This window comes from Pituophis catenifer, unplaced genomic scaffold, assembly GCF_029215685.1.
Source record: "Pituophis catenifer annectens isolate HBS135680 unplaced genomic scaffold, rPitCat1.0.hap2 SCAF_2, whole genome shotgun sequence".
NCBI classification, from domain to species: Eukaryota; Metazoa; Chordata; class Lepidosauria; order Squamata; family Colubridae; genus Pituophis; species Pituophis catenifer.
In genome coordinates this window covers 135,596,007-135,622,764 of record NW_027256882.1, presented here as the reverse complement: position 1 = coordinate 135,622,764, position 26,758 = coordinate 135,596,007, and the positions used below count along the sequence as shown (strand labels likewise).

The window sequence follows — 26,758 nt, the reverse complement described above, 5'->3', positions numbered from 1 at the left end:
GAGCATTGCCCAATGGTCCTGCTCAAGATCACCCAGTTCCTCCTGCGACAAGGGAGCTCGAATATTCATCTTAAGGGTCACACAGAGGAATTTGTTCAACACTTTACAAAGTTGCTCAGATTCATTTTCAGGTAGAATCCATGCATTGCACTAGATGCTTGGGAAGCAGTTATCTGGGAACAGTTTCAGACCTGTTGGACCTGGTGAAGTGGACAGGATCCTCAATGCTGTCAGTGCAACTGCCAGTCAATTAGATCCACGTACTTCCTAGTTGTGGAAAGCCTCCAGGATAGTGACTGCCAGGTGGGTTCAGGCAGTGATTAATTCTTCACTGCAGAAGGGGACATTCCTGAGGCCAATCCTGGAGGTCCTGATTTGCCCTCTTCTAAAAATAACATCTCTTGATCCCACCTGCCTGGACAATTTTCATCCAGTTTACAATCTTCCCTCTTTAGAGAAGGTGGTTGCTTGGCAACTTCAGAGGATCCTGCATGAAATGGATTATCTGGACCCCTTCCAATCAGGATTCAAGCTCAATTATGGGACAGAAACAATATTGGTCACACCTGATGGGGTCCAGAAGAGCTTTTTCTTCCATAGCTCTTGCCCTTTGGAAATTGTACCTCCAGAAGTGAGATCCGTATCTACCCTTTTAACTTCCTTTAAGGGCTTGAAGACCTAGTTCTGCTAATTGGCCTGGGGTTCCAAGGGGAGGGGCATTCTGGAGATGGCTATTGGATTAGGAAGGACCTCCCCCATCTCTCCCTGAATACTTGGTATTCCTCTCCTCCCCGTCTTTTAATGGTATTTATTTTTTGTTATTTTTTGTTTTATTATTTTAATATATACTAGTTTTAATGTTTGTAAGCCACCCAGAGTAATTTCTGGATGAGATAGGTGGCACATAAATTCAATAAATAATAAAAGTTCTGGAATGATCTGAATTTCTATATGCTTCAGAGAGAAGCCTGATTGAAAGAGATCCATATTTAACTCTGGAATAGATTGTAATTTAAACACTAGCAGGGTCCTTGTTTCTCCTAGGAACTGGAGTTTGCAGCTCCACAGAGAAAGCCAATTGATTTATGACAATCAGTGAAGCCACTAAAGGTGCATAGCTGAAATATCCTCAGTTCATGTTTGCCTAGAGCAGAGTTGTTGCAAGGTTACAGCTTCTCATGTAAGTGTTCCTGAGTCTTGATTCAATAAACAATGATGTCTCTTTAGATATTTTGTCAGCTTAAATATCCATCTACCCAATTTAGAAACTAATACACTGACATATTCAATACCAATTGAGTTTATAGCCCCTGCCATTCTCTTAAAACACAAAATGTGTTACATCAGTGAAATAATTGAAGGCAATAGAGCCATTTTGTGACATAGCCTAAATGTGGGAGATTAAGCCATATTCTATCATTAGATTGCAAGTATTTAGACCTACTAAATCACAGATAAATGAAAGGATATGGACTGCTATTGATCAAGTTTGCCTAGGACATATTAATTAGGATTTAAAGAAACTAGTTTTACCTTACACTTTCTGTTGCTATTTAAAAGGCCTAGGACTTAATCCTTGAAGGTGTAAAGCACGTAGATGCCCAATTAAAATCAGAGTTCATTAAGGGCTGCAATTTAAAGTCTGGGAAGAAAAATGTGCCGTTTCAGATAAAAGATTCAACTTATACTTTTCAACATCTTTTAGGAAGAAGTAATGGAAAGAGAGAGGCCACAACCCAGCATAGAATCGGTGTGCTTAAGAATGCTCTATTATGTGTTGGAAAAGTGTTGGAAATGTATTAGGCTACTCATTTATAAGCAGGTATCAACATAGATCTAGTATGTTGTTGAATAATCATTGTTTTAGTAAATACAGTACAAGTCACTTGAACATAATGCACAATTGCTGACATCTTTCTATGCACTCTGAGAAATATTTTTATATTGTGTAACTTCTGCAATTTATAACAGATGATTTTATTAGCTTTGCTAACCAAATATATTAATCTAATCTATTGAGTAATCCTTTCTTGACATCAATGGATATAAGGAAATCAGGACTTCCTGCATTGTTACATAAATAACCTGGTTATAATAAAGAATTACTTACATGTTTTAGGTTTAATATTATTTCTTTTGGGTTGTATCCTTTTTATAGTTAATAAAATGTTATTGCCCATAAAATGAGTGAGTTGCTTTTTTCATTGTAAATGATTGGTTCACCTTTATCTTTAATTCGAATAATTGTATGCTAGTTTTGTTGTGGAAGATTAACAATCCCAGCAAAGAGTTCAACAAACATTTTTACCTTAAAAAATTCATTATTGTCTGCCATGCCATGAGAACCAACTGATCAAATGCACAGCTTTTTGACTGAAGTTAACTTCATGAAGAAATTTATAAAGAAACAAAAACAGAGTTGCAGTGATTATTAATTAGAAGTTCCAGCTGTGGCCCCAGTTAGTTATTTCTGAGTTCAAAAACAAAGTATTTTTTCAGGTGCCACCTTTAAAATACATGTCCACTAGAAATAGGAACTAATAGGAAGACTTTAGTATTTTTATATTATCAAATGTAATTTATTAGAAATGAAATAGAGTACAGGTATGCATACGTACTTGTATCCAATTACTTAAGATGTTTCTCAATTAAAAATATCTCAGTATGTAGAAAATATATTTTAAAATAGAAAATGACATTTTCTGTTTCTCAGTCCTATGAAACAGTTTTGCTTCTCTCGCTAAATCTGATAGGCCTGCTCTGAAAAGCACAGTTCATTCAGGATGTTATTTTGGAGTGAAAATAATAATCACTCTTTCAATGGAGCAGAGTAGCTTGCTGTTATGCCAATCCGGCATCTTTAGCCATACCATAAAAAATCCCTCTGGATGCAATAAGATTTGAAGGAGAGTCAAACTCTGCAATTCTTCCTCTGTCCAGAACTAGGACTCTGCAAAGCAAACAAGCAAAGAAAAAATTGATTGCTGAAAAGAGCTGGTGGCCATAAAGCCATTCCATTCCTAATTGTGGAATCTAACATAATCCTTTTCAGTTCTATAAAGGCTCTGAAACATTATTGCTAAATCACATGAGCAAAAAATGACACGAGAAGGAAAAACCAAATGTGCAAAATAATCGGGTCTGCTTTAGTACAAATGTTTGTTTTTTGAAGAGAACAGGAATATATCAGAACAGAGAGTCCAACAAACACTTTTTAAACTAGCAGTTGGAGGTAACGTGAAAAACATTTAACTGTCTTTAAAGTTATAAACGGTGAATCTGGGAACACTCCCAAACTGTGTAGCACACTGATCCCATATCTCAACTCTGACAGTCTGCCCAGAAGGTTATCATGTCTATCTGCCCAAGCAGGGAGACTGATGGGCAGCAGAGTTTGCCAGACACTAACCAAATCCTCAGTCTATCGCAATTGCCCAATAAAAGGTACATACTTTCAAGAGTGGTACTTAACTGGCGACGAAGCTTGGACCCGACCCCCATATTAGTGTTACGTATTGATCCTACTTAATTACCTGGTGTAATCCATAATTGTATTCAGTCTATGAGCAATTGTTAGTACAGTACAGTCTTCAAACTGCGTTCTTATTGTCATCTGAATGAGATCATCTGTCTCAAGGTCAATTGCTGCTGTGGCTTCATCCAGAATAAGTATCCTTGTTTTGCGAAGGAGAGCTCTTGCCAAGCAAACAAGCTGCCTTTGGCCAACACTGGAAAAAAGTAGGTGAAAGTTTTCTTTTAATCAATGGGCATGTGAAGAAAACCTAATGCTGTGCCAAAGAATGATTCAGGGCAGAAACAATTGTTAAGCAGTGGTGTCTGGCTGTTGTTACTGTATAACCCATGGAAACTCTTGAAAAAGAGGAAACATGGCATGGTACAATTTTTATTCTGCATGCTTTTTCCTGCTTTAGGTGACAGTCTCAAAAATGAAACAGGAATTTGAAAACACAGAATGCAATACACTATACTCAGAGGTGAAATGCTCCCAGTTCGGACCGGATTGCCCAATCCGGTAGCGATGGCAGCGGGTGGTTCGGAGAACCAGTAGCAAAAATCCCTGTGCCCCCCCCCCATGCCCAGCTGAGCCATGCGATCATCAGAGGCTTTTTTTTTAACTTTTAAAAGCACTTTTTCTACAACCTCTTCGGCCGAAAAAATGCTTTTAAAAATAAATAAAAAAGCCTCTGATGATCTCGCGGCTCAGCTGGGATTGTCAGAGGCTTTTAAAAGCATTTTTTTCTGCAGCCTCTTTGGCCGAAGAGGTTGTAGAAAAAATGCTTTTAAAAGCCTCTGACAATCCCAGCTGAGTTGCCTGATCGTCAGAGGCTTTTAAAAGCACTTTTTCTACAACCTCTTCAGCCGAAAAAATGCTTTTAAAAATAAATAAAAAAGCCTCTGATGATCTCGTGGCTCAGCTGGGCCAAAGAGGTTGCAGAAAAAAATGCTTTTAAAAGTAAAAAAAAAAAAAAAAGTTAGCCATGCCCACCCAGTCACATTACCCACCACCATCACCACCAAGCCACACCCACAGAACCGGTAGTAACAAATTTTACATTTCACCACTGCCTATACTTTACTAAAACTTAGTGAGAGGAAAGTTGTGGGTTCCAGATTTCATCAACAGTTCTTCAACGTGTCTCTGCAAGAAATGTAGGGACTGGCAAGTCTTGTCAGTAAAGCACAAATCTCAGCTTCTCTCTCCCTCCCTCTCTGTCTCTGTCTCTGTGTCTCTCTCTCTCTCTCTCTCATCTAATCCCAGTTCAAACAGAAATATTTTAGTAAGAAATCTTATTCAAAACATTCCTTATTTTGCTGTAACTCTTGTTCTTCCTCTTCTAGCAGGTAGGATCTTAAGTAACACTTAAAAATGGAAAAAATATAGGTCCATAAAAACAATACTACCCTTTATATTTTTCTTAATGGAACACCCTCCCTCCCCCAAAAAACCAAATGTGAGATTCTGATAAACTATTTCATTTCCTCTCCACCTTGCCTCTACCATGTTTGGTTGTGATTAGCACCAAGACCTGCATCATGAATATAAAGCAATCCCTCAAGAAAGTGCATTATCTATCATGAAAACAGCTCCATGGGGCCACAGTCATTTCTTTTGCGCATTCAAGGAGAGCAAGAAAGAAAGAGAAGTCTCTTCCAATAATTTAGCGATACAGGCAAAGAGGAGGACTAAACACAAACAGTCCCAACCCTGCAGTATATTCTAATGTTACATTTTATATTGTTTCCCTCAATTGATTTATTGATTATGCGCACCCATGAAGTTAGCATGAAATTGGTGCTGACTCTTAGAAATCACATTAGATTTTCTCCAGGAGGATCTGCTTTCCAGCTGGGTATTTCAGGTTTTCCAATAGTACACCTATCTTGCTGCAATAGAATCATTCATCTTGTTGCTGGTTTTCTTCTTTTCTTTCCTTCTACTGTCATGTTCTGTCCAGATTTATGGCTTCCTGACCTGTCTATAGGTTTCACATGAGGACAATGAGGTGTTCTGTGATTCCTATTTTTCAAAGCATATTCCACAGCTTGTCCATATTGAAGACCTTTTTATTAACAACGGAAATTGTTGTCTTTCTTAAACAAAACAAAATAATTCAATAGTGTGAAATGTTGTGAGACCCAAGAGGAAAGAAACTGGATGGTAAGACTGATAAAATGGGGTGCCTGGGGGAAAATGAAAATCATGAAATGTCTGGGGAAAGAAGAAAGGAAAATGGGAGAGAATCAGATTGGGTAAAGACAATAGAAAAGATTGGGATAAAAAAAATAGAAATAGCAAATAGACTAGATAGGTTACTTCCGGTTAAAGCTGTCAGCCATTTTAAACTATTTCCAGGGATAGAAGTGAGAACTGCCCCTAGATACTGTGTTAATAGATAGAAAGTATTCACGTGCATGGACACACATACACAGTTTGCAACAAAGGGTAGGGCAGGAGTTGATGGATCCAAACATAAAAAAATCTAATGAGAACTGAGCATAGACAGTGAATTGCCAGGAGAAAGGGGATAAGAATGCAGTTGGTGGAACTCATAAGAGAGACATTTCAACATTTTTCTAGAAATGCCTCCTTGTTATACTTACATCTTCCAAATTAGAACTGTAATTACCTCAGATTTTCTCCTCCTTCTGAACATTCAAATTCGAGCATAGCAGGCTGACTGCTGACAAACCTCTTCAGATGGGACAGTTCAAGGGCTTTCCATAGTTCCTCCTCAGAATATTTATTAAATGGATCCAAATTCATTCGGAGTGTTCCAGAAAAAAGAACAGGGTCCTTAAAAAAATGATCAGACTGGATTTAGAATGCAATTATAAAGAAAGATGAATTATCTAGTCATACGGAAATATGTATTAGGATGTTTCTAAAGTAAATTCTAACTCAAAGTGATATTGAAACAAGGTTGGGTCTATAATCTGCACTCTTCGAGAGTGAGCAGCCATACCTGTAATATATCCAACCTGCTGAATCAAATTGTAAGGCAGAAAACACTGGGAGAAGATGGCCCCATAGGTGACCCAGCCCCAAACCATGAAGGGCTTTAAAGGTGATCACCAACACATTGAATTATACCTGGAGAAACACAGGCATTTATATATTAAATTTATATGCCGCACATCTCCCTGATAAGGTGTCTCTCTGTAGCTCACAGAGTAGTGGTGTTACATATGCTGAATATTTGATACTATCCATGCAGCCATGTTTTGTACCAGATCAAGGTTTTCACTTGTTGTATTGTTTGTTTTGCTGTTTTATATTTGTTTTAATTGTTTGTAAGCTGCACTGAGTCATATGTATGAGATGGGTAGCAAAGTAAAATTTGATAATAAATAAAGCTTCATCTTGCAAGAACAACTATTTTCTGGCATAGGAAACGATACAACTCTCTTATTCATCAAAATCTTTTCAGATAGAAAACTTTACGTCAAAAGGATATAGAAATAGGATATCTTGTTTTTAGGTATCCTTAAAAATCTTTTTGCAAAATAAATGGACAAGATACATTGATTCTACATGTAAAGATCATAGTCATTCCGTTTAAACTATGGTGTTTGGTTCCCAATTTACATCTGCCCTGGGACATAAGGCAATTATTCTAACACAAAAATCTGCAATTGTTACTGTTGGGTATACTGTACATTTGCAATCCAAAATCCACTGGAGTTGGGCAACCAATAAATATAAACAAACAAATAATTCCCACTAGAATGGTTTAATGCATAAAAGTAAGCTTACTTGGGGAATTATAGTTAGCTTGGATCGCAAGTCATGAAGGCCAATATCTGCAATTTTCACCCCATCAATGGTAATCTCTCCCTTTGTGGCTTCTAGTATCCTGAAGAGGCAGAGGGTCATTGAGGATTTGCCAGCTCCAGTTCGTCCAACAATCCCAACCTAATTCACAGGTTTGAAGAATCAGCAATGATTAAAATGATGGTCCCACTGAAAGATGGCATGAAACTTGTACAGGTTATGGTTTATATACAGTGTTCTTTTTCTTCTTTATGTTACACTTACAAGACACTTATCTGGGATCACATTATTGCTACTTTTCATGAAAAAAAAAGAATAGTCTGAAATATAAGAAAATTTGGGAAATAAAGTTAAGGGAATACACACACACACACACACACACACACACACACACACACACACACTCACTCCGGTACATACCAGTGGTGGGTTTCAATTTTTTTTACTACCGGTTCTGTGGGTGTGGCTTGGTGGGTGTGACATTGCTTGGTGGGTGTGGCTTGGTGCAGGTGGCAGGGGAAGGATACTGTAAAATCTCCATTCCCTCCCCAGTCCAGGGGAAGGTTATTGCAAAATCCCCATTTTCTCCTGATCAGCTGGGACTTGGGAGGCAGAGAATAGATGGGGACGGGGACAGTCATAATTTTTACTATCGGTTCTCCGAACTACTCAAACTTTCCACTACCGGTTCTCCAGAACTGGTCAGAACCTGCTGAAACCCACCTCTGGTACATACATTCATACAATAATCTTTATGAGAGCTGTATCAAATATTTATGTCTTTTACACAGGAACTTAATTCCTTTGTACATTTGATATTTAAATTACATAAAATTAATTAATTTTATAAAAGCAAAGATTCTAAGAAAAAGAAGAAAGAATCGACAATTTTTTGGCTGCCCCATTGAAATAACAACAACAAAGTATCGGTTCTACTTTTAAGGATGCTTAGTATAAAGTATGTAATGACACTCATTTAATTTTATTTGGGACAGCATTTTTTTAAAAAAATACTCAACTATCATATTAAGTCAAAAGTTACAAATGAAGAAATTAGAAAACCCGTGATTTATTGGGTCAATGTTTCATAGATATTTCCCTACCAAATTCCTCAATGAATGCCTTCAACAACAGGAGAGCTTGTAATGCACTTGAAAAGTTCATAAAAAATTCAAGGATACATTCAGAGATGCATCTGCCTTGAAAATAGTCCATGTTGAGCCGTCAGCATGTCAGACATTAGCACAGGAAACGTTTTATGACATTTTGTATTATGCAGTGGTGGGATTCAAGTAATTTAACAACCGGTTCTCTGCCCTAATGATTTCTTCCAACAACCAGTTTGCCAAACTTCTCAGAAAGTTAACAACTGGTTCTCCCGAAGTGGTGCGAACTGGATGAATCCCGCCACTGGTATTATGTCATAAACTGCTTCATCACAAAGTTTATGTTCTAAAATGTTAGATAAAATTTGCCAAATTTCAATTTCATGGGAGCCATGGCTCCTGGATTTTGGATGCTCATTCAGTTAGCTCATTTGAGGTAACTTGGTTCAAAATGGGGTGTTTTGGTTTTTCCACCCTGTATTATTGGAGGGGTATGTGCGCGCGCGCACACACACACAAAGCTTTTCTAAACTTCCTTTAATGAAGTTTATATAATTGATGCTGAAGCATGATGAAAGTTCTGCTGATTGGATAAGCTATTGCCCATTTCTCCTGTTAAATGTTGATGCCAAAATTTTGAAATAATTTTTGGGCAAATATAGATATCCTTTTTTGATTTATTGGCTAAAAACCTTCTAATTTATCCTGTGGCCAAATTATTACACATGAAATTACTTTCTCACCTATCGAGGTGTCTCACAGAACTCATGAAGGTTGCCTTTTATATCTTATTAATTTGAACTGGGGTCTGTTTTATCAGACAATTGAAGAACTTTCTGGATAGAAATGCAGCTAGGGCTGAACACAAATATTTATTATATGATGACAAAGACATGTTTCATTGATAATTATGAACACTCTATTTCTTCTATCAGCTAAGTAAAACTGAACTCTTCATTTTTAAATGCAGGCCACAGAAAATACAAGTTAATTCACTGCTATGTTAGAAACATACCTTTTCTCCACCTTTTACACCCAAGCTGAGGTCTTTCAACACCAAATCCAACCCTTTCCTATACCTGACAGAATACTTTGTAAAGACCACTTCTCCCTGGGTGGGCCATTCCTTTGGAGGTCTTTTATCCTCAATGATCCAGGGAGCCTGAATGTGGAAGAAGTTACAGGATACTGTGTTAGCACTCAAACCATGCTTTCAACTCTGACAAAATATATTGTACTAAAAGCTCCACGAGTACAGTAGTATTTAGTCTTCCACTAAATATTAACATCAAGTGGCTTGTTTGCTGAATCATCTAAAAGAGTTGCTAGGGTGGTAAGCTGTTGGACTGGGTTTCATGTCCGTCCTTATTCATGGAATGCCTTGGTGACTCTGGGACTCTAGTTCGGCCTCTTCTTCTTCCCAAAATTGTTGGGAAGCGAGTTGGTTTATTTAGTTGCAGCCTTAAGACCTATCATTAAAAATACATCAAATACACTAAATACACATACACATGCACACACGTGAAGAGTGTGGGATAGGCCTGAAACAATTAGTACATAAAGAGGGCATCAGAAGGATTCTATAAGTCATAGCAATTGATAAAAAAATATTTTTTTGCAAATTTCTTGGAGGTATCTGAAAATTGGTCACAAAGGAGGAGAATGGTAGCTTCACAGTTATAAAAGGAACCAAGCTTTCTAACAATAAGTAGTACAAGATTAATTTGCCACTGTGTATACAATTGGCATTTTAGAAACACATGTGAAACAGTTTCAACCTCTATATCTGGGCATAAACTTTTCTGATGCATGTAAGGGAGGCCAGTATATCTGCCTCTTGTCACCCAAATTGATTGTGGGGGATAAAACGAACGTGTAAGGTGCCATGAGCTCTAACAGGAAAAGGCCAGCTGTAAATTTAATGAATCAATATATAAACAAATAGATAAACCTTTCTTGAATACAAAGCATTTTGTACACAATTTCATTAAGGATAAGACTCACAAAGGCAGAAATATATGCTACTTTGCTAATGAATATGTCTGGTAGATCTCATTAACTACACAATAGCTTCCTGCAATGTGCAGCCATATTTCTTCTTTTTCTAGCTTTAGACTCTTTTTTTGTGCCTTTAAGCCAGCCTTGATTCCTAGCAACTATCTCCTTTTTTTTTTTTTTTTTGGTAGTATTTTCAGAAGTGGTTTGCCACTGCCTACTTCCTAGGGCTCAGAGACAGTGACTGCCTCAAAGTCACTCAGTTGGGTTTGTGCCTAAGGTAGGACTAGAACTCAGTTTCCTGTTTTCTCCTCCTGAGTGCCTTTAATCACTGTACCAAACTGACTCTTGGCTTGAATAAGTATAAAATATACAAACTTTCAGAGCATTCTACACTTACTGTAATGGTAGGTGGGAATAACACTGGGAGATAGGGCAATGAGACACAGCCAAGGGAACATCCAGATAAAAGGCATCTTAGCCCACAGCAGGACTGTGAGCAGGACAAGTGGCTCAGAAGAGACCCTGCCTAGTTTCTTGGAGTGTAAAGAGCATGGGGATGGGGTGGAAAAAGGGATGTACTTTCAGACTTGCAAGATTCTATTAATATAATCTTACAACAAAATAGAATTAGCTCATCTGGTTGTGTTTCCTATCTGGTATACCTTGTAAAGCTGACCCAGATGTCCTCATTTTTCTTAAATATTACAGATGTGCATAGCACTAGATCTTCTATCATATAAATTATATGTTAATATCTGTTGAACACATGTGTTGATCTGTTGCATGAAAACATGCAAACATTCAAGTTACGTCTCTTTGTCAGGCAAAATGGAATATAACATTTTACTTAGATTATTTTTGGAATAGATTGGTCACCCACACACATGGCTTTGTACGGTCTCAGTGCCATAACAGCATGATCACAAGGATGCCAAATATAAACGCTCAAAAACTTCTATTTCTATCAACTAGAAAGTTAAATATTTGAAAATGTCTCACTGAAAATAGTTGAACTTCAAATAGTTAACAGTTCCAGCACTAAGAGATTAATGTCTAACAAGAGATACATTACATTCTGTGGGTAATGTGGGTAAAATCAATTGTATTTACAACAATTTTTAACCTTCTTTGGAATAACAGAACTCCTAGCAACCTAGTTAGTGTAGCCAATGATAAAGAATACTGGGAGGAATTATAATTCAATAATATTAAAAGGTTCATGGGGATGGCAAACTTGCATGTTATGTACTATATTGAATAATATAGTAACAATGAGTGACACTGAATAACAATGACAGTACTAATTTTTACCAAGGAAAACATATAGCCATATACTGTTGTATCTTTCATTGTTGCAACTCAATGAAAGCAAAACATTAGTTATGGTGCAGGCTGAAGCCACTCTATATTATGTATGGAATAGTCTATAGCAGTGATGGCTAACCTTTTTGCCGTCGCGTGCCAAAAGCGGGCAGAGTGTGGGAGGGTTGCACGCACGCGTGCCCACAACCATAATTCAATGTGGCCAGCCTCCCCCCACGTATGCGTGCATGACCCCGCCCCCCATGCTCCCACTGCTTTTGGCATGCAATGGCAGTGGACCCGGTAAGCCCATTTTTTGCCCTCTCCAGGCTCCAGAGGCTTTCTTGGAGCCTGGGGAGGGCAAAAACGGCCTCCCCCCCCCCGAAGGTCCTCCGGAGGCTGGAAATGGTCCGTTTGCTGACTTCCGGTGGGACCGGAAGGCCTGAAAATCAGCTGGCTGGTACGCGCATGTACACTGGAGCTGGGCTAGGGCAACGCTCGCGTGCCCACCGCACGCGTGCCACAGGTTTGCCTTGCATCACTGGTCTATAGGATAAATGCTCTTCCTTAATTTAGGAGCAATCTGTGTTTTTAAAATATTTAATGTATTTCCAATACTGTGTTATTTCTAAAATGAAAGCAAACTGGATTTTGTTTTTTTTAAAAAAGAGATATATAACCCATTAATCTTGTGGGAGTTCCATTCAGGGTTAGAGTATCTCAGGGCAGAAATATGAGTTATGTCAACCACCAAAAATCACTTCATAGTTGAAGAGTGCAAGGCTAGATATCTGTGCAACTGTGGAAAAAGTATAATTAAACCACCATGGCTCTAAAAAGATTTTCACTTCATGTTGATAGTTAACAGTCTCTTAATGGAACTTCATTCTAGTATAGAATCTAGAGTCTTATCTAGCTATTTTGGGTCAAACGTCTGAGTAGATTATGCTGAGTTCAGTCTGAGGAACCTGAAATATGTAGCGCTAAATTAATACCAGTCAATAGAGGAGTTATATATTTACATTGCAGCTTGTTTTTTGAGAAGTAATTTCCCCCACTGAGGAACTCACCTCAGTTTCATTTTCAGAATATTCTTTCACTCTTTCTACAGCCACAATGTTGCTTTCCAGATCAGATGTCATTCGTACCATCCAGTTCAGAGACATTGTCACCTACACAATGATTAAAAAAGTATTACCTGTGTCAGAAGGTAATCATGGCTACAAAAAGTAACCCAGACACTGTAGTTACCATTGGCAGAGATATTTCTAAAATATAATTAAGCAGTATTTTTCCAAAGCATATATTTAAAAGATAAGGCCGGAAATCCAGATGTTATGCGGTGATCAACATTCCCAATACTTATAATCTATCTTCTTTGTAGAGAAAGAGACTTCTCTGCTTGGAAAGGCCCTGCTGATATCAACATTATCTGTAGGGAGGGCAATGTCATAAGAGGACCAAAGCTGAAACTTCAGATTGGAAGACCAAGTAGCTTCCAGTTATATGACAGCAAAGTTGAGGGATTAATCCTTAGGAATTTTTTTTCAATCAATCAGAGATTAAGAACTGATATCTGAGTTTGCTTTTTTTTTCTGTGTTTGTGTCTGTTTTGAATTTGTGCAGTACTCTGGCTTAAGTGCAAAATAAAAATGAAAACTAAATAAGGAAATAGGGACAGAAACTTTCTCTAAACCACGGTATCTTTACTACTGTATCTTTAATTATACTGAAACTACCTAAGGCTTGTATTGTTTCTTACATTCCATTTAAAAATATGTAAGGCTAGAATTAATTGCTTTGCCAATCTGAATGTGTGACCTTATTGTTACCTGGGATAGAGATTCAATCGATCTGCTTCCTCTTGCCATAATCTCAACTTTAATAGCTTTTAAGGCTGGGAGGCCCAATTCAAATCCTTTGATCTTCACAGATGCTGTAAGTCCCAAATTTCATAAGCAATTTCACTACTGCAGATTGCTGTTTCTGAATGCACTTTGTCAATGCTGTGCACATTTTAAAATGAAGCCCAATCGTTTGCTTTTCAATTTCAGGGCCACATAATCCACCCTGCTCTTAGCCAAACAGATGTCTTCTCCCCCCACTCCCTTCACACTAAAAGTGAAGTTAAATCCCTGACAGATTGTGCAGTCTGATAGCTTTTGTAATATGCTGTTGTTAACTAAAGGCCTTTTGTTAGAAAAGATGTGGAAGCAAATAGTAAATCTTAAAATGGTTGATCCTCAAATACAAGCAGAACACAATCTTAGACAGGCCCAGTTAAAGGAGGAAAAGCCCTCCCCCACTATGTATTCTGGTTTATTTACCACCACTGGTTGCCATTTTGGTCTACAGCAATCATTGTCAGTTCCTACTAACTTGCATGTGAAGCCCACACAGCTGGGCAAGATCAAAGAAACAAGGACAACCCAGAGTCAAGGAATATTGTGAAATGTCTCCCCCCCCCTCCGATTTCTTTCCATCTGGACCAAATTGTTGTTTATAAGATAAGCTGTCAAATGACTCACCCATTATCTCTTGACTGTTGATGTCTGATCTTTCTTCCCTTCCGTTCCCATCCTCCTTACAATATTTCACCCTGCAATTGTTTCTAATATTGCCATTGGCTTTCTCTTCCCAGAAGCAAATCTAGACTGCTTCTTTTTATGATTATCTCTTCTGTTGGACTAAACTATTTAGACTGAGGCTGGACAAAGAGTCTGATTTCTAAGCCCAGGAGACATGGTTAGCAACAAAGCTGGGCATGTATGCTGATGGCAAGAATGCATTCTCAAACAATGGCATAGTAAGAACCACAATTGTAGCTACATCTCCAAAATGGGACAACATGTCCAGAAGATGGCAGAGGAGAGACATTTTTCACTATATTATCATCCACATGGAGAATTCCCTCCACAAGATGCACAGTTACTTGTTACCTGGGTTAATGTATCTTGGGTACCAAGCAAACATTTTATTTTCCCAAATGTTCAATCTTTGGTTAACATGCCTCTCATGTACATGATACAGTCATATTCCCTTGGCATCACTGTCCTGCTCATTACTGCTTCCTAAATCAGCACAACACTAGGCATAAGAGGCAACCCACTGCTGTTCATTCCATATCTTCTTATATTCTTACTTTGCCCCAAAAAAGGGGGAGGGAGGGAGAGAGAGAGAGAGGGAGGGAGAGAGATATATGCTGTAGCAATATGCAATTAAAACCAGAATACCAAATGAAAAGGTCACATTATAATGAGGGTTCACTTCCACTTTTAATATGAGCAATGTACTATACACACCTGAAGTGCGTAAGATACAGAAAGTCCAACGAGGCCAGCATTCAAACTGTTTTTATTTAGTACGGCAAAAAGGGCTGCAAAGAATACTACGCAGTTTCCCACAAATTCAACTCTAACTCCCAGCCACCTAGTAAATGAGAAGACATTTTTAGTACAGAATACACACTTCATGTGGAACTATTTGTCTTTTCAAATAAGAGGCTGACATTAAAAACAACTTTAAAAACAACTTTACCTGTTGGCTACAATTCCAGGATAGTAACTTTTCTGATTGTCATTCACCTTTGTGTCATTGGTGTAAATAAAAGACTTCTCTCTTTTGTATGCTCGGATGATGCTGGCTCCTGTGACTGTTTCCGAAAAATGTGAATATATGGGGGATCTGCTAACGGATTCCAGTCGCTTTAATTGACGAGAGGTAGCTACATAGAATCGCTGCCATTGCCGGTTCAAAAGCATTATATTGGGGAAAAAAAACACAGAACAAAACCTCTTAAAACATTTTACATATTTGAACTCAGATATCAAGATTGTGACATCCTAGATAACCAATACAGTTCCCAAATGAGAAAGGCTTTGGAAAAAGAAATTGTATCTAATTTTTTGGGATTTAGCCTTTGAGACATCAGAATCAATAGTAAAGCTTTTTCTGAGCTGTGCTATTTTAGCTTCAGGTGATGTTTACATGCTTGAATGCTCTAAGTATGAAAATGGCTTATAGACTGAAAAACAACTTCTGAGGAAAAGCTAGTCTGACCTTGATTATGAGGGTATAATCTATTTTCTGGAAGGAGATTTCAAATACAGATCTCACCATCACTCCACTCCATCCTAGAATATTAGCTGCATCAATATCACTGTAAGAATAGTGATTTTGAACACAGGCCTTCCAATTACGGAATTCAGGAGGCAGGAAAAGAAGAACTTTTTATAATAAGATTCTTTTTCCACTTAATGTCAAATCCCTACTGCATTATAAAAAAACATGGCAAAATAGTGCTAAAGTGATCTATACCAGTGGAGATTAAAATTATCTTCCATTTTTCTTCTGTACTGTTTCTGGTTTGTTTCTGGTTTGTTAAATATTTTTTTAAAAAATGCTAGCAACTGTTTTTACTTTGATGATGTTTAATATTTTTTAAAAAATTTTTTAATTGTTTTGGTTTCTACTGGCAAGCATTTTCTACCATTGCTGGAGCAGCTTATAGACAAAGGGCAGGCTATAAATATTTTAAGAAAGATCACAAAAGCAAAAATACTTAGAATAGGGAAGTAAGTAAAAGATTGTGAATAAGTTATTCAGTCTTGTAAACCTAACTGAGATTTCCTTCAGATAGAAGAGCTGGCTTCTGTGTTTCAAAGGAACCGCACCCAGGAAAGTATGTAATTATGTAAGTATTAAAACAGATTAATTCTTTCAGATTGAAAGAGTCTATCTTTCTGGTTCAAGTTTCTGGTACTTCAAAAACAATCATGCAAATAATTGAGGTAACAAAAGGAAACAAAAAGTGACGTGCATTACCTGTGCAAAATAATACAAAACTGCTAAAGGTATTATAACCACAGCAAATAGCGGAGTGCTTGCTATGATCACAATCATTGTGGATGCAGAATTAAAGAAGGTCCCAAGAAACATCAGTATGGTTGGCGGGATCACTTCATCAATCACATAGATGTCCTTAGAAAAGCGGTTAATGATTCGGCCTGTTGGAGTTGTATCGTAGAAAGACTGCGGAGTGTGAAGCTTATTTTCTAGCAGCGCTGCATGCAGAATACGGGCTGCCTTGATGCCAGCCATGGCTAGGGAAAAGGAGGAGATCAGAACAAACAGCCCTGTTGCACAAGAGGAGACAATAGGAAGGAGATGTTAATCGCATTGTATCCCAGAATCCTTAGAAATTCCGTTTTATGCAACTTCACTACATTTTTAGTCCGTCTTCTTTGTGTGGGGTCTTTGGTGCTCTCTGAGCTTGCTTCTTTTCTTGCTGATGTTTCATTACCCAAACTAAGTAACATCATCAGTGCTGAAAATGTTACTTAGTTTGGGTAATGAAACCTCTGCAAGAAAACAAGCAAGCTCAGAGAGCACCGAAGACCCCCGATTTCAACCCTGAGCTACAAATATTCTCCTTTATTAGTGTCTCCTTTGTTTTTTGCAGACCACAATATCTTCTCTCTTTGTATCTATTACTACCACTATAGGCATATCAGGAGCACCAAAATACTTCCGGGTTGAAAGAATTGAATGGGGACAACACCGTTGCTTGGGGTAAAGGAAGGATATAAAAGGCCTGCAGATCAAAATGGGGTGCTGCCACAATGCAATAAAAGGATTGCTGTAGCAACGTAACTGTTTAGTATTTTGTTCATTGTCTGTCCAAGGGAGTAATACTTTGGAGTAAGTATTAAAGAATGCTAGAAGCCACAATTATCACTGTTTTAAAATAGTTATATCAACACTCTTAACCAGTGGTGAAATCTAAAATTCGTTACTACCGGTTCTGTGGGCGTGGCTTGGTGGTGGTGGGGTAATGTGACTGGGTGGGCGTGGCCAATTTTTTTTTTTACTTTTAAAACCATTTTTTACATGTAAAACCATGTAAAAAGAACCTTTCAAAAGGCTCTGACAATCCCAGCTGAGTTGCCTGATTGTCAGAGGGTTTTTAAAAAACCCTCTGCCGATCAGGCAACTCAGCTGGGATCGTCAGAGCTTGGATCTTCAGAGCCATTTAAAAGAAAAAAAGTTTTTTTCTTTTAAATGGCTCTGACGATCCAAGCTGAGTTGCCTGATCGGCAGGCAACTCAGCTGGGATCGTCAGAGCTTGGATCGTCAGAGGCATTTAAAAGAAAAGCCTCTGATGATCGCGCGGCTCAGCTGGGCATGGGGGGCGGGGGCAGGGATTTTTGCTACCGGTTCTCCGAACTGCCCGCCGTTATCGCTACCTACTCGCCCGAGCTGGTCCGAACCGGGAGCATTTCACCCCTGCTCTTAACCAGGAATTTGAGTAATTGCCCTGTATAGATGGGCAGAAACACGTAATACAATTACCTTGCAAGATACCCAGGGCAGCATAGACTCCAATTCGCATTTTCACTTTCTGTTGAGTCCCATTTATCACTTGATCATTGGTCCACACACTGAGCCATACATTGGCCCCAACTGCAGCACCGTTTTGACAGGAATACAGCAAACATATCAACAAAGATATAAGAGGACCAACAGCCTTCATGTATTGCCAGAAAACAGTAAATTTGACCTGTAAATTGATGGAAAATAAATATTTACATACTGTAGATGCAAAATCATTAAACTAATAATAGGAACTCACAAGAAGATTTGGAAAATTGGAAATTAGAATACTTTACATGCAGATTATTTTGAGAAAAAAAACCATAGCTGAAACAAAGGAAATTCCTGAATAGAAGTGAATCAAATATTTGGTCAGGAAAATACATTTGTTCCAAATCTAGATAAAGTAAGCTTCTATAATATTTACAAAATTACCAAATTAATGCATTAAAGAGATTTTCTGTACCTACATTCCATATCAAGAGCAAAGACAAACACTGCAGCGTATATCTATTTTCAAACTGGCCCAAGCAGCTTTTTAAATTCAGCAGTAATACAATATAATGCTAAAGCAAACTCTAGCCTATTGTCTCAGAATATCCCTGCATGAACTCTGCTATGAATCCACTTTCCAGGATATGCTTAAAGAACCTGCAACCATGCCTTGATTCTCCATCTGTTGCAAAAGTTGAATTATTCTTTTTTCTCATCACAAAACAGCTGTGGGCAACCTATAAATCTAAAATCTCTAGATCACTTTTACAGCCTGCAGAATCTCTTTGAACACTAATTCTGAAAATCAGTAAGGGAGGTGGTAGTTTCTATCATCTTGGCAACAAAACATGAACAATGTGGTAGAAGGCTTAAAAAAGTTTATTTAAAAAAACCCACACTAAACGTTTGGGCAAGAAATGCCTTTAAAAGCGTAGGTTTCGAGGTCCTCTTCTAAGCTGCTAAACCTCTCTGATAGCTCTATTCTTTTGTCTGCTCATATTCTAGATCCCACATACGTCTATGGAAATTCTTAAGTCATCCAGGTCATGATTATCCCAAAGGTGCTTTTTTTCAAGAGCCAACTGGACTTTCTGATTTTTCTTTGAAGATGTTTCGCTTCTCATTCAAGAAGCTTCTTCAGCTTCTTCAGCTCTAAAGAAGCTTCTTAGATGAGAAGTGAAATGTCTTCAAAGAAAAACCAGAAAGTCCAGTTGCCTCTTGAAAAAAAGCACCTTTGGGATAGATCCAGTGGTGGGTTTCAAAATTTTTTAACTACTGGTTCTGTGGGTGTGGCTTGGTGGGCGTGGCAGGGGAAGGATACTGCAAAATCTTCATTCCCTCCCCACTCCAGGAGAAGGATACTGTAAAATCCCCATTTCCTCCCCACTCCAGGGGAAGGATACTGTAAAATCTCCATTTCCTCCCGATCAGCTGGGACTCAGGAGGCAGAGAATAGGGGCGGGGCCAGTCAGAGTGATATTTACCGGTTCTCCAAACTACTCAAAATTTCTGCTACTGGTTCTCCAGAACTGGTCAGAACCTGCTGAAGCCCACCTCTGGATAGATCCCACTTAGTTAATTAGAAAGTAATTCAACCACAAAAAAAGAGTTAATGTTAAGCAAAGGTTCCTTACTGTGCCGGTTTCAGCAGTTTCTGCCTGGATGAGTTTCTCAGAAATGCCTTTTAGAGGCGGCTCCATGGACTTTTTGTCACACAACTTTCGTTTGGTAGACTTTTTGCTAGATAATTCACCATCTGAAGATATTATACTGAGTTGCCTGATTTTTTTTTCCCCAGAAAAAAGAACAGAAAGATCCGTTACTACGACATACACATGCTTGATTTCAATGGTCAGCCTAGTCACTTAAAAAGCACTTCCAGGTTTACCTTAGGAACTGTTTGCGGACTTCATTTGTGACTGGTTCATTATCTGCCAGATCTGTGTGGTTGCTGAGAGTATCTTCAGCAAGCAGAACCTCTTCATCCTCCATTACTACAGAGACACAAATATTTAATTATTTGGGTTTTCTAAAAGAATATCTTCTAGAAAGTCTGAGTTTAGCGCTTTCTAAGTCACAAAGAATAAGGAGCAATAATGAAATTCAGCTACAGGTAGTCCTTGACTTAGGACCATATTGGAGCACAAAATTTATGTGAAAGAGTTGTTAATGTTGATGAGTTTTGCCTCATTTTACAACCTTCCTTGCCACAGTTGTTAAGTGAAACACTGCAGTTAAGTTAGTAACACGGCTGTTAAGTGAATCTGGCTTCCCCATTGACTTTGCTTGTCAGAAGGTCACAAAAGGGGATCACATGATTCCAGAAATCTGCAACTGTCATCAATACATGCCAGTTGCCAAGTGTCTGAATTTTGATCATGTGACCATGGGGATACTGCAATGGTCGTAAATATGAAAAACAGTCATAAGTCACTGTTTTCAGTGCCCCTGTAACTTCAAACGATCACTAAATGAACTGCTGTAAGTTGAGGACTACATGTATGATTGCACAAAGGATTTTAATGTATTTGGATTTTTAACGCAGCATTCCAGTTTCATCACCAAGTATATTGGGAGGGGTTGAGATACTGGCTCTGCCACATTTGAGTGAGCCTACACTAAACGAAAGCAAGAAACCACAAACATTGAGATCTTTGGCTGCACTATAGAACAATTATTTCTGGGAGTTTCTTATTGTACTGTGTCCTTTTCTAATTTTTGAGGTGGTAGTGATGGTGGAAGAGATAAGAAAAAGAAGTGAAAAAACAGAGTGGAATATATCTAATGAAAAAACTGAAACTTCCTATCTTTATCCCAAAGGTGCTTTTTCAAGAGGCAACTGGACTTTCTGGGTTTTTTTCTTTGAAGATGTTTTGCTTCTCATCCAAGAAGCTTCTTCAACTCTGATTGAATCTTACATGATTCTTCAGAACTGAAGAAGCTTCTTGGATGAGAAGTGAAACGTCTTCAAAGAAAAAAAAACCCAGAAAGTCCAGTTGCCTCTGGAAAAAGCACCTTTGGGACAACCATGACCTGGATGACTGAGAATCTCCATAGGTTCCTATTTTTATCTTATTTATTTTAAAAATTGATAAATTGGTGAAATTGTTTAGATCAATATGCAAGTGTTTAGGCCTACTCAGTTTTACACATATATGAAATGTTAGGTAGTTGTGATACCGTCTCTTTGTCAGTGCACATTCTGATGTTTTTCAAAGAGAGAGAGAGAGAGGGAGGGAGGGAGGGAGAGAGAGAGAGGGAGGGAGGGAGGGAGGGGGAGAGAGAGAAAGAGAGAGGGAGGGAGGGAGAGAGAGAGAAATTCCTGCATAATCTAATAGACTGAGCATGTCAGAAGAAAAACAACTAAAATAGCAACAATAAAAGTGTTATCACTTGTTGGCTCATCTTCCTCTATATCTTCATCAGGTGCATAATTGCGGAGGAATTCTGCAAAAGACCCATTTTGTTGCAAAAGCTCTTGATAGGATCCCATTTCAGAGATTCTACCATCCACAACAACTACGATGTAGTCCACCTGAGGCAAAAAATGAATGCCATGGGTCACCAAAATTCGAGTCTGAAAATAGAAATCGTACAGAGGTCAGGAGTGCTGTCTTGCTAAAATTAAAACATTCTTAAAAATACATATTATATTTAATTTTAATAATTACAATTAAGACAAGCTTGATAACATCTTATGAAATGAACACTACTGCAAACTTCAAGATGTGAAAAACACCTCACATATTACCAGCTGGCCTCACACAAACAATGGCATAGGCATTTTGTCAATCTGACTTTCAAACATCATTTAGAACTGATCAGATGGTAACCAGAGAGATAAGATACAGGTAGTCCTTGACTTATGACCACAAATGAGCCCAAAATTTATATTGCCAAGTAAGACATTTGTTAAGTGAGTTTTGTCCCATTTTACGACTCTTCTTGCCACAGTTGCTAAATGAATTATTGCAATTGTTAATAACTTGTTTTTTTAGTGAATCTGGCTTCCCCATTGACTTTGCTTGTCAAAAGGTCCCTAAAGCTGATCACATAACTCCAGGAGGGAGCAACCATCATAAATAAGAACAATTGCTAAGCACCTGAATTTTGAACATGGGACTACTGTATATCCTATAGCAATGATCATAACTGTGAAAAACCATTATAAGTCTCTTTTTTCAATGCCGTTGTAACTTTGAACAGTTGTATGTTGAGGATTATCAGTACAGAAGAAGAATATGTTGTTTTCTTTTGTGAAATGCTGTTATTTTAAATAAAATATTTATTAAAGACGAAAGAAAAGAATCCTAAGCAAAGAAAACATCACATGTATTTTGGATGATTTTCTGTACACAGTAGATGATGTCTAGACGCAATCAAGATAACATTGAAAGGAAAAATCATATTTCAAGACAGGTGTAGGGAATTTGCAGCCCTCCAGATGGTGCTCAATGACAATCTGCAGCAATCCCAGCCAACATGATGGATCGGTGAAGAATGATAGGAGTGGTGATTCAGCAATATCTGGAAGGATGTGGTTTTCTGCTTCCTGCCCAAAGATGATTAAACATAGTGGGAAAATCTACCAGAAAAATATCAAAGGTCAACCAACAGTAACTGAGAAGTAGTGTAATGTAAAGATTAGAGCCTTGGGCCAGGAGGTAGGAAATCCAGGGTCAAATCGATCTTCAACCATAGAAGTTCATTGGGTGACTTTGAGCCAGCCACTATCTTCTAGTCCAGGTTCAAAAGGTTGTTGTTCTGAGTGTAAAATAGGAGGAGGAACTATGCCACCTTGAACTTTAAGAAAAAAAGTATGATGTATATCAAATGATTGAATGATTCAAGAAAAACAGGTTTGGAATTCTAGGATGGAATGGATGAGCAGTAATGGACTACAAATTCCAACGTATTGCACAGTTTATAGCTGTACCAAGAACAGCCATCCCTCGACTGGCATCATTGTAGTCCATTGGATCAGGTAGGCAACACACTGAGAAAGTCTGACTTATTAGACTTTTTTTAAAAAATAAAAATCATAAATTTTAGAACTAGCAATGAGAATCTCTCTTTCAAAAGGGATATGTGCCTATAAATATGAAGATTTTAGATCTCTTTGGGCTCACCTTTCCTTTAAGTGCTCCTTCTGGTCCAATAACATTGTCAAAGATGTGTTTTGCCACATGAGAATCTACTGCTGAAAGAGGATCATCTAACAAATAAACATCAGTGTTGCTGAACACAGCACGGGCAAGGCTCACTCGTTGCCGCTGGCCCCCTGAAAGATTGATGCCCTGTGTGGTGAAAAGAGGAGAAAAGAGAAAAAAAATGTATCACACCTTTCAAATGCAACAGGCAACGGTGCCAGTTCTACCAAAACCCACCATATCTGCAGGGAGAGCTCAAACATTGGAAAGCTAAGGTGCAATTCAGATTCCTGTGACCTGGTGGAAAGACAGGAATCTTTGGTGCCCTATTGGCTGCATGCTCCCAAAGATAGTGTCCAATTGATTCAAAGGATTATGGAAGGGAAGGTCTGGAAGGGTTCTAGATCACTGTCCTAGTTTGCCCTTCTGCTCATTGTAGGAATCCACTATTATATCATCTCTGTGAGATGCCCATCCAACTTCTGCTTACTGTATATCCTGACAGAAAAAGAGAGCCAAATATTTCTTGAGGGAGTCTATTCCATTGTTGCTGTCAATTCATTACACCTAGATTGAGATGCAGCTTCAGCCTTGACACATACAGTAATCTTTCTGCTAGTTGGCTAATGGGAGTTATAGAGGTCACTGGTTACAAGACAAAAAAACCCCAAATTGATATGGGGCTGGCAGGACAATGGGAAAATGACCAAGATAAAGGACTCCTTCTTTCTAAGGGGGCGACACCTCTGGATGATGCATTTCAAAAAGGAGACTTGAAAAAGTGCAGAAAAGGGCAACCAATGTGATTAGGAGCTGGCTGAGGAAAGGCTTAATTGCAGGAAAATGGATCACCATAATGCAGCTGGAAAGTTATGAAGCTAGAATTCCCCCCCCCTCTGTTTATCCCTAAATTAATCCACTGATGTTGCATGATGGAAATTCTCTGATATAAGATCTCTGGTACTGCCTATATCAACTTGAATAATTTTCAAAGGAATCAACTTGAATTGACTTTCAAGGATTAGACAAATTTGTGGAAGGGAAAGCTATAACACTCTTTATTGCTCTACTGAAATTTTATAATTGGAAATTTTATATATTTCCCAACAACCTGCTATAAATAAATAAACTAAATGATGGTCCCTGTACTGCCTTAGACCAACATTTAATTAATGTGCCCAGGAGAGACTTGCTGAATACATGTTGTACTTCTGGCTTCTCCAAGGCATCGGAAAAGTAGTGTGGAAAATGGATCCTGGACTAGGTAAATCCTTGTTCTAATCAAGCCTCAGGGGCTCTTCTTCTCTGGGAAAAGTTAAAGAGCTTAAAAAATGCTGAGGAATTGGGATCACTGTTTCATTTTCAGGACCTTTCTTATCTTTTTAGACTGGTAATAAGAAAATACTATGAGTCTTCCTCTGAATCGATCAATCAACCATTCATACATGCATGTACTGCTTTAGTAATTTGAATTCAAATAAAAGGTAATTGTTTGGAAAATCCCACAATCTTTTTCAAAATGATGAGTGGAAAGCTTTAAATCCACAACATTATTCAAATGTCACTGCTTCCCATTTGCTCTTCTCCTTCATTCTCTTATCTTTTCCTCAACTCTGACTTTATATACACACCTCATTTCTACCCTAATTAGTCCTCTGCTCAGCATACTTTCAGAGCCTGGCATGCTCCATCACATTGCTTTTCCCCCCACTGTGCTTTCTTCCCTAGCTCTATTAAATTTGCAGAATAAATAAATATAAAGACTCAACCTCATTACAGCCACTCCTCATTTAGCGGATTGCTTTATTAAGTGACCATTTGCAAATACAATGGTAAGAAGCAGTAGTAAACAGTAGTAAAAAAAAACATTTTTCAATCAATTCATGTACTTAAGACCAAATTTCTGCACCTACATAACAATGCACACTACAATGAGGCTGGTGTTGCTGCATGAGGGAATTTTATCTAAATTAGATGGCATCAACTCCTCCCTCCCTCCCTCCCTCCCTCCCTCCCTCCCTCCCTCTCTCTCTCTCTCTCTCTCAGATACATGGTTTGGTTAGTAACCATTTTGTTGGAGTGAATTGCAGTTGCTAAGCGAGGAGAAAATATATAGCTTTCTTTCATTCTCACTGTACATAAAGAGTTGATTGTCCTTATTCTATCTAATCTTATTTATCCTTAACTCCTGTGAAATGGGTAACTGTTATGTTTTATGGATGAAATTACTTAATTTGACTTAGATTTGACACCTGACCTGTACTTCTTTCTGGATCACATTATTGGCTTCCGAATCTCATTATGCAAAAGGTTTAGTGACAGAAACTAGGATTCACCAATGTTTGATTTAGGTTCTGGAACAGAGTCTCCATCTTTGCTTTGCTTTTTGTCTGACCCATTTGTATTTTGAGAAGAGAGTACTGATGGCCATGCTCACCCCCAAATTATTTATTTCATGAGTGGCATGAATAATCGGATGGACATTTTTGGGAGTGTCCCTGGCATGGTCAAACTGTATTCACCCCAAAAGCCTTGCTGTGTTGATAGCGGAGAGGAGTCAGAGAGGCAACTATTGCATGTCTTGCTAAAGGTCTTACCTTCTCACCTATTTCTGTTTGATCTCCTCCAGGAAGCATCTCAAGATCTTGTTTCAAGGCACATGCCTCTAACACAGCCTGATATTTCAGCTCGTTAAGAGGGTGGCCAAACAAAATATTATCTTTCAAAGTAGCATTCTGGATCCAAGGTAGCTGGGGTACATAAGCAATCGAACCCTAAAAGCAGTAATATAAGACAGATCTGATTAGAAGCTACACAGATATTTCAAACATTCAGATAGTCAGAATATTTTTCAGACTGCTGAAAACCAACCTTCACAGCCACATCTCCACTGAGTTTCTCCATTTCACCAAGAAGAGCTGACACCAAGGAAGACTTCCCGCAGCCAACTTGGCCCACTATGGCTACCAAAGAACCACTGGGGACTAGCCAATTTATACTGGAGGAGAGGACAAAGGCAAAACCAAGAGAGATCATTTGCTCAGAAGTAGAATTGATTTAAAGTGTAAGAATAATAGAACAAAATCAACAAAGAACTCAACAAACAACAAAGAAGGATTCTTAAAGGCTAACTGATATTTTGTGACATCCGCTTGAATGGATTACAGCTTAATTTGTCAGAGCTTGAAAGTGAAAATGGACTGCTGTTGTTGAAACAGACCAAGACATGTTTTCTGGAATCCGTCATAATAAAAATACCTAGCAGGCCTGCCTATTTTTCCTTTATGTGAAAGTACAGTGCAAAATTCTATCTAACAGGAGCCTTTATTTAATCAACTTTGACCTCATTCATGTTTCAGTAATCTGAGAAAGAATGAAGAACATGAGCTGTAGAATTAATGACTACAGAAGAGAAAGGCATGAAAGATATTTTGATGTCATCATGAACTCAAGCGCCACCTTAAGAAATTAAGGGACAGAAAATACAAATACAACCAGCTGTTTTCTCTCTCAGCATTCACTCTTAAGGTCATGCTAAACAG

At 38.2% G+C, this 26,758-nt stretch overlaps 1 protein-coding gene across 1 annotated transcript in view; it reads right to left on the bottom strand.

The window, feature by feature from the left end:
* Nucleotides 1–2,684: 2,684 nt before the first annotated feature.
* Nucleotides 2,685–26,758, bottom strand: part of ABCC3 (ATP binding cassette subfamily C member 3) — a 60,584-nt gene continuing 36,510 nt past the window's right edge. Inside the window, exons 16-31 of the mRNA XM_070934418.1 lie at nt 26,088–26,214; nt 25,814–25,990; nt 23,196–23,363; nt 21,460–21,643; nt 19,955–20,060; nt 19,701–19,845; nt 18,052–18,259; nt 16,525–16,835; nt 15,238–15,437; nt 15,003–15,129; nt 12,771–12,872; nt 9,416–9,562; nt 7,277–7,435; nt 6,150–6,316; nt 3,534–3,728; nt 2,685–2,950 (exon numbers count right to left, since the gene is read on the bottom strand). Of these exons, the coding sequence (XP_070790519.1) occupies nt 2,842–2,950; nt 3,534–3,728; nt 6,150–6,316; nt 7,277–7,435; nt 9,416–9,562; nt 12,771–12,872; nt 15,003–15,129; nt 15,238–15,437; nt 16,525–16,835; nt 18,052–18,259; nt 19,701–19,845; nt 19,955–20,060; nt 21,460–21,643; nt 23,196–23,363; nt 25,814–25,990; nt 26,088–26,214 (2,632 nt within the window). The 3' untranslated portion in view covers nt 2,685–2,841. The remainder of the gene's footprint in view (nt 2,951–3,533; nt 3,729–6,149; nt 6,317–7,276; nt 7,436–9,415; nt 9,563–12,770; nt 12,873–15,002; nt 15,130–15,237; nt 15,438–16,524; nt 16,836–18,051; nt 18,260–19,700; nt 19,846–19,954; nt 20,061–21,459; nt 21,644–23,195; nt 23,364–25,813; nt 25,991–26,087; nt 26,215–26,758) is intronic.